The 12,751-nt window shown below is 47.6% G+C and overlaps 1 protein-coding gene across 1 annotated transcript in view; it reads right to left on the bottom strand.

Moving 5' to 3' along the window:
• Nucleotides 1-11,834, bottom strand: part of LOC149348116 (uncharacterized) — a 32,545-nt gene extending 20,711 nt beyond the window's left edge. Inside the window, exons 1-4 of the mRNA XM_089585741.1 lie at nucleotides 11,793-11,834; nucleotides 5,267-5,316; nucleotides 5,065-5,186; nucleotides 977-994 (exon numbers count right to left, since the gene is read on the bottom strand). Of these exons, the coding sequence (XP_089441867.1) occupies nucleotides 977-994; nucleotides 5,065-5,186; nucleotides 5,267-5,316; nucleotides 11,793-11,834 (232 nt within the window). The remainder of the gene's footprint in view (nucleotides 1-976; nucleotides 995-5,064; nucleotides 5,187-5,266; nucleotides 5,317-11,792) is intronic.
• Nucleotides 11,835-12,751: the final 917 nt, after the last annotated feature.

Raw genomic sequence — 12,751 nt, 5'->3', positions numbered from 1 at the left:
GGGCATAAAATTGAATTAGATTGAAAAGCGGCGTTATTGGTTGTTTTAGAAGAAAACATGGCTGCTTGTTACTTAAACAAGTGGTTGGCCGGTAGTAAGGGATCTTTCCAGTCAGTAGCGACTCACTGACAGCTTTAAATGCTAACTTAAGAGAGGTGATTTCGAACCCGGGCGCTAACCGCTAATTTCTAAAGACATTTAACTGCGGCATGCTTTAACGTCCTATGCTATAATAAAAGTTTGCGTCTTGTAGAGAAAACAAAAACAAGACAACAACGAAAGATGTACACACCGCAGCAGAACAGATAGGGAGAGGACCGCTAAAAACAGCACGGCAGTTCCACTTGCTCACCACTGTCTAGGGCCCCTATATTGGCGCGTCGGATTACAGACAAAAGGCTTTAAGTCTCTACAAAGAATGTTTGCGCACTTCATATGCGATAAAACGTAAGTCAGAACCTTTACCCGCTAGCAGACTTGTTTGAGTAGTTTTTTTTTTTTTCCCTAGATCTACCTCGGACTATACGCTAACAATGCAGTGTTCCAGCGGTCACAGAGTTTGCTTGCAGAGCATACAGTCTACAGTATCTAATCACACTGCTCAGGCTACTCCTTCACTGTTTTACTCTTTTGATATCGTTTAACTTCCTTGCTGATGCTGCTAGCAGCACATGCTCCAACTTGTTTTGTAATTCTGTTTCGTACTTATGTTTCTGGCGCTTGTTTTTTGCAACCTTGCTATTATCCGAACAGTGGTGTGCAGAATCAATAAATAATAAAAATCGAAGGCTCAAACGAGACCTACGGTCTGTTTCTTTTTCTTTTTTCGTCTTCTTCAGGCCTTTTGTAATGTGTATTTTTTTTTCCCATATTCAAACGCTGTAAGTACGCACCATCGCGGACAACCCGACTGAATGGCATCCGCAACCCAAATTCTCGCTGAAACAAATAAATGCAGAACAGGCTGCGGGCTTACGTGCTGGTCGCGATGAGCCTAGAAAATAAAAAGTGGCATTAGGCAGCTGGCGAGAAAAGGCGTTCAGTGGGTTCCCACTGAGGCCTGCCGCAAAATCAGCTGTTAATGCATCTCCAGGCGATAAGTGGCCGAGCAATAATTACGTAAAAGACAGACAAATCGTACTCTGCTCTGCTTCCTCATTTGCTGATCCACGCTCTCCGCTCCTAAAACGCATCCGTGACTCGAATTTCAGTCGCTTTGTTCCATTTTACTTTACTGAGCAGCCATGCGGCCACAAAGGTGGAAAGCTAAATGCCTTTCTCAGCTCTTCCAAGCCAAAGAAAAATTCATCCCGGTCAACATCTCTACAGGGAAATCGTGTAGTATGGTCGCATAGCTGTGCTTGGGCAGACGTTCACGAGTAAATAACCCCTTGACTGCACCTTCCAGGTTTGCTCCGTGGAGTAAACTTGCACACCCTTTTCGGGTAATAAGGGAGTAATTACTCATTGGCATCCACCCAAGCGCAGCCATACGGCTACAAAGGAAAGCTATACAGCTTTCTCAGAAACTTCGTAGTTAAAGAAAAATTCGTCCTGGTCCGAGGTTCGAACCCGGGACCACCGCTTCACCGGAGCAGTCGCTCTACCAACTGAGCTAACCGGGACGGCAAGCTTATGGTAGGGCGAGAGCGAATTGATCAATAACTCGAACTCGCGCTCGGGTGGATGCCAATGAGCAATTACTCCCTTATTACAAATTTACTCCAGCTTGGGGGATTCCCCTAAACATTTGACCAACACTGTTCCCACTTCGAGTTATTGATCAATTCGCTCTCGCCCTACCATAAGCTTGCCGTCCCGGTTAGCTCAGTTGGTAGAGCGACTGCTCCGGTGAAGCGGTGGTCCCGGGTTCGAACCCCGGACCAGGACGAATTTTTCTTTAACTACGAAGTTTCTGAGAAAGCTGTATAGCTTTCCTTTGTAGCCGTATGGCTGCGCTTGGGTGGATGCCAATGAGTAATTACTCCCTTATTACAAATTTACTCCACCTTGGGGGATTCCCCTAAACATTTGACCAACCCTTTTCGGGTCGATTTTCAATGTCCTCCGCTTCATTCATAGCCAGCACACGCTCTCATGCCTGGCTAACTGTAGCCACGGATGTTGCCGTACAGGTAGGGCGACAGCCCTGGAGATGCGATGACACCCAGTTCTATTCTCGGACCCACGCGAATTATTAAACTGAGAGAATTCAGAAAACTACGCAGTTTGTCCCTCTAGTCGTATGGCTATAGCCTCCGGTGGCTGTTAACGAGCAATTACTACATTTGCTGGAACCGAATAATTATTGCTTCTATTGAAATATACTGCGCCTTGCAGGATTCCCCCGAGCACATTAAACTGTATCCAGTGAATATGTGGCAGAGCACATGTATCAATTAATTTCTGAACATTCGTATTGTAAAGATCTGAGACTTACTCCGCGTCATTTTCTCATACTTAAATGACTTGTATCCCGGCAAGTAACGCCTTTATATTTGGCGAATTTTTCCCCCGTAAGGTGAAATTCCAACGGCAGTATTCTTCGGCCCCTCCTCTGGAGTATCTAATCGCATATTCCAATCGATGACCCGAAGCCGCTCTCCTAATCCACGAAGCAGCCATATGTCAAGGGGTCTAGGGACCATATACCATCGCAGTCCAAGCAGATTCGGGATCTGACTCCAAATGGTGCCTTGAAACAGGTTCTTCGGTTTAGCGGAAGGGGAAAACTTGTTCGGGATAACCAACTGGAATACGCCACAAGTCTCTTCCCTGTAGAGTTGCGAAGCGATCAATGATACTATACAAGAGAGTCATAAGCTCATAATTTTTTTGTAATGCATATTTTACAAGTGAGTTGGCTATCCGAAGCCCACAGGAACAATTCCCGGATAGCCCCTGTTGCGCGACCATATACTGTTTGTATTTCTGTACTTCGTCACTTAGCGTATTTTACACTGATGGGATGTGAACATCGAGACGCGGGAATGAGCTTAGACTAAGCATTTGGATTTAAGCGCCTATCACGTGTCTGAGCATGCGCTCTGTGAGAGTCTAAATCAATGTTCTACTTCCACGCAAGACCCTGCACTGCCCTGTTGGCGTGTGCTGTCCCACAACGCTCTACAAAACACGCAAGCGAAAATAGCCAACTTCGAGCAAGAGACAGGCCAGCAGATGACTTGAATGTAAGCTTTTTTTGAAGCACTGATACGCAAACCCTCACAAAAAACGTTTTAGACAGTCTATAGAGTGTCTATAGACTTCTGTCTATAAACTCTAGAGACTGTCTATAGACAAAAGTCTATAGGCTATACAAATGCCATAGACAGTCTATAGACAACCTATAGATTTATGGCCATACACTTTTAGTAGACTTTTGTCTATAGACAGTCTGTAGACTACGAATAGACAAAAAGCAATATCTATAGGAAGTCAATAGAGTCAATAAAAAGTCTGTAGACTGTCTATAGACCATTTTTATAAGGGAAGTTCCTCTGTCGACCTGTTAATCCCATAACCATATTGCACATAATTCTTCTATGCCGCTTTCTTTATGGCAATTTGCACACCAAAACTGACATGGCGAAGTTACTCTTTCCACAACCTTAGAAGATAACTTCGTGACTATACCTGGGTGGCCAAGAAGGCTCCAACACAAAAAAGAATGGATGCGGTCTTTCCGAAGAGGTGTCCTTCCCTCCAGTAAATTAACTATCTAATAAATGCATTAATCCATGAAAGGACAGACTAATTTCGCAATTTATTAACACCAGGGCGACATATGATGGAAAGGCGCTAAAACTATGATGCTATACGCACGAGCTGCTTGTAAAGCGTATTAGCTATACGGTGGAGATATTAATTTCGAAGTGAACGAATGAGTGAATTTCTATTTGACGTTTCTATGTTTCTATTTGACGTTAAAAGAGTCCCACTCGAAGAGAGCCATTATGTGGCCTTAGATCAAGTTTTCATGTGCCCCAGGCAGATAACTCACGCTATGCGAACAAAATTTTAGAGAGCAGATATAGCTGCGTATATCAGTATGTGACGTTAAACGAAGAAAAACATTTACTTCATCGAAAAAATTCAGAGGGGCACTTTGTTGACCTAAAGTGCAGCGAGGCGGAAGGCTTAAGCACGAGGTTGCTGCTTTCGTCACTCATGTCTGGTTAAGATGTTAAGCTTCGCCTCTAAGAGTGGAACGCGACGGCGTCTTGCAACGCTGCCAGGGAGTCCACAGAACGTCATTGAATGCCCGGTTCGGCTCTACGCCTTGCTCGTTGGTAATTTGGTTTTCGAGGGAAGGAAATGTATCTGTCTCGCATATCTCGGTGGAAACCTTAACCTCGCTGTAACGGAAGGAAGGAAAATGGGAGTGAACGAAGACACCGTATTCACTAGAAGCGCCTTTGTTCATTCCAAACCATCGAGCTGGCATGGCGGAGTGTCAGTGTGCTCGTCTCGCACTCCGGAGACCCTGGTTCGATTCCCCAACTCGACGAATTTTCTACCCGGTTTTATTTATTTATCTGCTCTGATTAGGAAGGTTCATTAGGCTAGTTGGTTAATTAACTTATTAACTAAACTCAGCCCCACTTATTAGGAGCATCACTATACATCCCTTTAATTGGTTGCATGGTTATCAGCCCAAGTACAATTGGCCCCGTATGAAATTCGCGCACTGTGACGTCACAACCGTTTCGACCAATTGAAAAGCGTGACATTTCTGTCGACAACTCCTGCTTACAACGATGAGTCATTAAAGGCTTCCGCCTTAATATTCTGTAAGTTGGCACCTTGGGCTAGTTGGTGTGACACAGCAAAGAGATATAGCGTGGGAGAGACAGGACAGAGTATCCGTGAGTTACGACTGATTACTTGCCCAATAAAAGACGTCGCTCTCTTATTGTGCGTGCATTTTTTAGCGACGGATGTGTTTCTGCCGCGGTAGTTTTGCTGCACCCTACGCCCATATTCTCGCGCCATTGTTAAAAGAAAATGTGCTTTCAAATGTTATTTCAGCTCGAACGTATCACTTCAGCAGCAGCAGCATACCTGCGTATAGAAAGTAGACCGTGATGGCGATGCAGAGAGCCAGGAAGGTTGCCAGACTAGCGGCCGTCAGCCAACGCAGCCTGTTATGCGACCCAATCGGGTGTCCTTTTGGGACGTTATGCCTGCGTCAGAGTATGTGCGTAAATTTTGCGGACTTGAAACGCATGCCCCGGCTCAGAAATGGGCCAATGCATGCGCTTACCTCATGTTACCTAGAGTGTCGAACGATAAGAACCAGTCTCTTCTCTTCAACTGCGAGGAATGAGAACTCATGCTTAAATGTGCATACGGTCAACTGATTCATGATATCCGATCAGGGTGGATGTTTGGGCAAGTTGGTTGTTCATGATGAAAAAACTGTAGCGCTCGTGACAAGGACACAACGAAGACGACATGCGCTAACTTTCAACTGAATCTTTATTCAATGCACAAACAGTTGCTTGCGCACTATTTAAAAACTGTTTGTGCATTGAAAGATTCAGTTGAAAGTTAGCGCATGTCGTCTTCGTTGTGTCCTTGTCACGAGCGCTACAGTTTTTTCATCATGATATCCGACTCGTGCAATGTCATCGGAACGCGCGTCTCAACTTTGAACCCGGATATATCGAGTTCGAAGGGGATCGCGAAATAGTTAAATATTGATAACTCTCTATATAACAAACGGCAATAAATATACGCTTATCCGTAACCTACAAGCAAGAATACATTGCATCCACTCTAGTGACGCGCTTCATGCAGCGACGTAGGTACATCCTGTCAGCGTGCTGGCAGCGTTCGCTAGCTATAGTAGGATACAACCAAGAAAGTTATATTAGTATTAGTAAGGAGGTTATATTAGTTATATTAGTATAAGTTCTAGTATAACCTCCTTGGATACAACTTAAAAAAACAACAGTTGCTAACACTGGGCCGCGGTCTGCAGCGTCTAGTACTACTCCACTGCCCAATCGCAACAGTAAACGAAATCAGTTTTTTAATGTTTAACTATATCAAACAATCAACGCATCAAAATTCTAGAGCTCAATTTTTTTTTTCTCGTGATAAGCTTTTTGTTTAGGTAACAAGAAACGTTTAAGCAGCAGACTACTTTTTCGTCGCGGAGGAATTCTGTACGCGGAGGCTGAATGTGGGCGGAGCTTCACTGCAGACTTAGTTGTATCCGACTGAGACCGCAGCGGGGGTGCTTTGGAACTAGTCGCTACCTATCAAAATACCGCTAAACTATAAATATAATCTTGTAAATAAATTCAAGCTGTAGTTCGCTTCCGCGACGCCTTTGGCAGCGAAGCACACCAAGCGAGGGCCACTTCGCCATAGGCCTTAGTTAATTATGTTGGCTACAACCGTATGAGAGCGATGTGGCGTAAAAAAATGAATACAAGACACCGCAAGTGATCAAAGTTCACCCCAAGTACGTCCCGTCACGCTAACGTCACGCGGTTTCAAAGCGTCACCGCTGCCAGCCGGTGCTCAAAGCCGCGCAGCCGACCCGTCTCCGCGCGCGAAAAGTGATCGAGGAGTACCGCTAAAGTGGTACCATATGCAGAGGGGCGGCGCGTTGTACGATATATCGAATGTTACGCTGAATTCGAGTTTAATAAACGCGATCAGGAATGCTAAACTTTTTCGTGGGATTTTCAAATGGATTTTCTGGCTGTTCGATATAAGCAATGATTCGGTATAACCACTCTGATATATCCGGGTTCGACTCGACTCGCATGAACCGTTCTGAATAAGAATCCGGGCACCTACAAAACGTGCGCAGACAGATATCGTTTTGTGTTCATGGGCTAATGCAGTCGTCCACAAACCTGGCTAGAGCGCTAGAGCTGCACGCTCTGTCGCGCATTATGACGACCACTGCAGCCTGTCAACCAAAGTGTAGCATTTAAAGACATAAGGAGCTAAACACAATCCATGAGGTATGTGGCATGCACGATAAAGTCTTGTATCGAGCCCACTTGCAAATTACGCAAGTGTACTCCCCGGTACGCCGCTTGGGGGCTACAGACAGGTGTGTGGACGACTTTCCGAGCTCTCTCCTTCAAACGGGGATGGCTGCCTGAATAAGTGCATTTCTACGAAAAGTAAGCACGTGTGTGAAATAGCAACTATCTCGTTTCGGGTGTTTATGGGATGATCCCGCAATGGAAAGCTATGTGCATGTTCAAAGCTAACATGAAAATTCGTTCCCATGTGAGTCGGGCAATGAAGGTTATTTACTGCATTCGTGACGTGACTTCACGACCAGTGTCCAAGCACGAGGGCAGTAAAGTGCCGACGAAAGCGCGTCTGATCACCAGAACGCTGCCGTTCATATTCCATTTTTACAAGTCCTCACATACAAAAAAAAAAGAAACAGTTTAAATGAAATGCGTGAAAGCAGAGCATGCATTGAGCAGCGCAAAACTGCCTCTGGCCACAGATGTCCCTAGGAGATGCGGGTAAGGTTCGCATTTTTCAAGAGGATGGGTTTGTCACATGATTATACCGAAGTTGAAACCATGAGAACACACATTCGATCGACACCTCACACGAGTTCCGAGTCATCACCTTGAAGCTCTTCCAGTACTGAGACCACATACTGCATTTGCAAAAGTAATTGAAGCTCATCGTGCCTATCTTGTTTCGCAGTTCACATATGCTTCAAGACTATGCTCACCCATATGGAGTCTCCATGAACCTCGGGAATTACTAAGAAATCTGGTTTATCATTGCCTGCTCTCAAACAAATGACATTGCATCATCTGCATTTTAACCATACACTCCGCATACATGTCTACACAGATGGCTCAATGACTTCGACAAGTTCTGCTGGGTCTGTGGTGATGCCGGCCAGGTCTGTTTTATGAAGCTGGGGACTACGTACCTATCTCACCCCTTCAACTGGAGCGGAACTAGCTGCCCTACGCGTTGCAGTGCAGTTCAGGAATCTGCACATGACTGGACAGTTTTCACCGACTCTAAAGCTGCTCTACACCGCAAGCTGCTCTACGCCGCGGGTCACACGAACAACTTGTTGCAGAAATCCGTAAGCTGTACCGCGACGCCACATTGAAAGGACATGTTTTCCAGTGGCTGCCAGGCCACTGCGGTGTTAATAGAAATCACCAGGCAGATGAGGCCGCCCGTTCTGCCCACAATGACGGAATCCCTGTTAATATTCCTGTAACGAGAGCTGATGCAGCGTGTGGGCTTCGTTATTTGAGGCTGGAGCTCACACTTTCAGCGTGAAACACGGGAGAGTTCTACAACCGTCGCCTCAGGGCATTGGACCCTGGACTCCGCCTCCATCTTCCATGCGATATAGCGCGTCGCAAAGCAACATTACTGTGCCGTCGATGGCTCGGCGTTGCCTTCACAAATCAATATGCTTGCCGGATCGCGATGACCGACAGCCCTTCTTGTGTGAACTGTGTATGCGAAGAGTCAATCAGTCGTCTCCTGTGTGAGTGCCCTGTCTTTGTGAACGAAAGACGTAAGCTGCGTTGGGCACTGGACCGCCTCGATCCTCGCCCTTTCACAGAGGCAAGATCCTCGGTCCGTGGACACAACAGTCGACTACCAACAAGGCTTACAAGACACTGTTTTGTTTTTTTACGAGAGACTGCCTTAATTGACAAGCTGTGACTGTGCTTCCCGTCCCTTCTCTCTTCCCCCTTTAAACCCCTCATTCCCTTCCCCAGTGCAGGGTAGCCAACCAGAAACCTTTCTGGTTAACACCCCTGCCTTTCCCCCCGTTTATCTATCTATAGGCCTCTTGCGCTGGAGTTTCGGGTAACGTGGCGGCGCCTGGGGGCGGCAAGGAGAAGTTGGCTGGGTAGTACCAGGTTGGGTCAATAGTGAGCCCTGGCTGTGGCGGCGCACCTTTCTAGCCTGCGTTTTGCGTCGATTCACACGCTTTTCTGCACTTTTGTGAGTTCGATAAGGCTCGTCACTTGTGACCAACCACGCCGCGGCCTGGCCGTGGCTTATTATTTAGAAAACTGACGCTCCGTGTGCCTCAGCATGAAACGCAGGCAGCAGAAGGAATCGGCGACGCCGAGAGACCTCGCTGTCTCGAAAAAGCGTCACCGTCGTTACTGCTGCGTCGTGGGCTGCCACGAGCAAGAAGGTCTGAATCCCAATATCAAATTCCACCGTTTTCCTTCAAGGTCTCACGAAGCGGAGCGCCGGACGCGCTGGATAGCTGCAGTTCGATGCACTGAGTAAGCGAACCTTCGCGTTGTGCTGGCTGCTTCGCCTGCCTTGATGTTTGTTTGGTTATCCGCATTGCTGATATTCGTTCTTTTTGCACATGCAGTCCGGACGGCAAACCGTGGGTTGCAGTGCCGAACATCAGTATATGCAGTCGCCACTTTGTGGGTAACGAGAAAAACAATTCGGCCAGTCATCCCGCATATGTACCTACAATCTTCCCCGCAGTCTACAGCCGGCCTCATCTTCCTTGTGTTCGTCTTCTTTTGGCGCTTACCTCTCTCAAAAAATGTATATGTAGAGAGCAGCCGCATATGCAGGCGTAGAATGAGAATTTATGCATTCTACAACACAACTTGTCTAGTAGATCCCTACATAGGCAGTTGGACCAAGCAAGCAGCAAAGCAGCAAAAATTGTATACAATCACCAAACAGTAGGGAATGCACAACAGAGCAAGCAGCAAAAAGTGAGAAACGAACAGCATAATTCAGAGATCATATCAAGGGAATGCACAACACAGCAAAGAGCGCAAAAAAAAATGCATGGTATAATTCATATGTCATGTCAACATCTCACTTCAGATAATCCCTATTAATTCAAATCGCCAAATCAGCAGGCATGGCTGGTGATTCACGACTAGAGACGCGGCCACTGCGAGAATTGAGACAATTCTACTGGTGCAACGTGGTGAGGTGGCCAGGCGCGTGCAAATGACCACAAATGGGCGGGTTGATTAGGTGCGAATTCGCTACGCACTACGAGCAGCCCAGTGTCGAGAGTGAAATGTGCACATTGTCGACCTCAAACCAGCACGTATGTGGCAGCGCGGCATCACTGATAACAGCGAACGTGTTCGAGCGATGTCGTTTTAAGGATGAAAAGCTACATCAAGAAAACGACATCAAGCGCGCAGCGCACGAGCTCGCGCTGCAGCGTTATTCGGCTGCGAGCTCATATATGCATTGCATCATGTTAGCATTTGCTGAAGGAACAGATGGCGGCTACTACAACGCAGGCATGACTGCTTGTTTAGCGAGCTGCAGTCAAGAAAGACTGCAGGAGGCCCACCGTTTCGTGGAATATGCTGAAAGACCGCTGCTGGCGCGGCGTGTACCTTCGTGCGCTCGAGCAGTCCCGTATACATGTCTGTTTACAACTGCTGCGAATTCATATATTGCAAGTATTTCATCGCGTTGGTGCGCTTGAATCTCGAAGCGTGCAGACCTTATCTGAAGTTCAACTTCGTACGCGACTCTCTTCACTTGCGAATGACACCGCGTTGAAACTTCGCCGCTTACTTCTTGAACAGAGTGCACGTACTTGGCGTTGCATAATTTCTTCCCTTTACACAGCGTGCCAGCCCTGAAAAAATCTTCGGCGCCCGATATTAGCTGTAGGCCATGGCACAGCACAAGCGAAAGTCGCGGGTCCATACTGCCAACGTGCTTTCCGAAGCAGACGCCAGAGCCCGGTACTACCCAGCCGAGGGCAGAGGGCGCTCTTTAGCACCATTTTCGCAGCGCCCCCTGGGCAATGCAAGAGGTCTATACCGAAGTAGTTGTCTTACTCTGATACCTTCACAGAACAGAACTGTAGCACAACTGTTGAAAGTCTGCACTAAGTACTTCCCAGCAAGGAAACGTGCGAAAAAGCCGACATCCCGAACTTGACAAGAAGATGGTATACACCGAAAGGCAGCAGGCGTACTCCAAGATATTACTTTCCTACGCCATATTTTAACCAGATGCTTTAGGCTGCCTATTAGAAGAAATACCACTTGTTATATTTTCGAAAGCTCAATGTCCCTCGGCGTAGAAGCGCTACCAAATGGCTCGCCGGACGCGTTATACCTCAATAGGCCGGCCGAATAGGGCACGCCGACTCAACCGTTACGCCTGACCGCGGTTACGCTAACCGCAGTTAACTCTGCCCGTGTAACAAGGGTATTAGCCGCATTCGTGTCAGGTAACTTTTCACGCAGCAGCCCCGTTGCTTCGGAAGGACAATGCAGTTCACGCTTATATTATTCGCTTCCTGGTCGCGTGACGGACAGCCTATCACCGCTCTCGTTCGACGACGCATGGTTTGCCTGCCAGTAGCGCGTCATCATCACTGCAGGGCGAAGGCCTCTCCCGTGTCTCTTCAGTTTACCCGCGGTCCTGTGCCAGCTGCGGCCACCTTATCTCTGCAAACTTCCTGATCTCATCTGCCCACCAACTTTCTGCCCGCCCCCTGCTACGCTTGCCGTCTCTCGGAAATTGGCCACTAGCTAGAAACAAGCTAAACCTCAAAAACCTCGTTGTACTTCCGGGACCACTCGCCAGGCCCGCTGAGCACTTCTCTGCGTCATTCACGGCCTCCCACGACGCCTGAAGCGCTGCGCTACAGTGCTGTAGCTGCGCCTGCGCCCCTTCGGGACGATGGCCAAGGTTACCAGACCCTCAGCGCCTTACACAGAAACGTGGCGTCGAGGCGTCTCACGTAGAGAGAGCTTAACACAGGTGACCGGACCAGTGGGTGAGCAACTTACGGGCTTCGGTGCCGGAGCTAGGTCGTGGTGCACGACGTGCATATATGGAGGCGATGGCTCCGTCGGATCCAGAGGCACGCGAACGGCTTTGTCGTCTTCACCTTAGATGCCTTTAATGCACGCTATTAGAGAGAAAAGTGGTCGTTGCGGTCGCAAGAAATCGTCTAGGATGTAAGAGAGAGAACATTTTATTTAGAAGAGATTAATTCGCAGGAGCCGGGTAGTCGGGGCCCCTAGTCCAGGGCTCCGCTGGCGGCAGCTGACTCGCGAACTATAGTTGGATAATTCAGGCTTACTGGTCCAGGTTGCCGCTGGTCAGGGCCTCCTCACACTGCTCATGTGTCGGGTATGGCACTATTAACTTTTTTGTCAGGTTTGTCCTGGCATTACCAACAATTATGGTAGAGTGTGGGGCTTGCTCCACACCTAGGACAGTGACTTATTGGGTATTGTGTGGGTCTAATCTTGCGTAAAATGTGAAGACTGGATACGTGTTTGTTTGTATATATATATTCTCCTCCAGTCAATGGCAATCCGAGGAGGACAGTTGTTTGTGCGGCAATCTGATTTGAATGATCTAGGAAGTAAGAGTTAGGCACAGTGGTAGTGATGAAGAAGACAACTGATCTATTATTATTATTATTCGTGAAGTCTGCCTTGAGGCATAAGTTGAGAAAAGGGGGAGTGGAATGTAGGTTACAGAAAGTTAAAAGAAGGAGTGTAGACCAGTTTCGGCGAGGTACTCGCATAGGCTGCTGGTGAAGTGATTGTCCATAGTCCACTTCACATAGTCCCCGTCGCGGTTCCACCACAGGCCGACCTCCCTGAGGAGCCGTTTTCTAATAGGGGCCGTCGCTGGGCAAGTCCACAACAGGTGCCGCACATCACAAATGTCCGGTGCAGCGCCGCAGTGAGGGCACCTGTCAGTTGCTGGCAGATATTTATCACCCCACCGATAA

Source organism: Amblyomma mixtum, chromosome 4 (assembly GCF_055824585.1).
Source record: "Amblyomma mixtum isolate Tamu chromosome 4, ASM5582458v1, whole genome shotgun sequence".
NCBI lineage: Eukaryota > Metazoa > Arthropoda > Arachnida > Ixodida > Ixodidae > Amblyomma > Amblyomma mixtum.
This window is presented reverse-complemented; position numbering and strand designations above follow the sequence as displayed.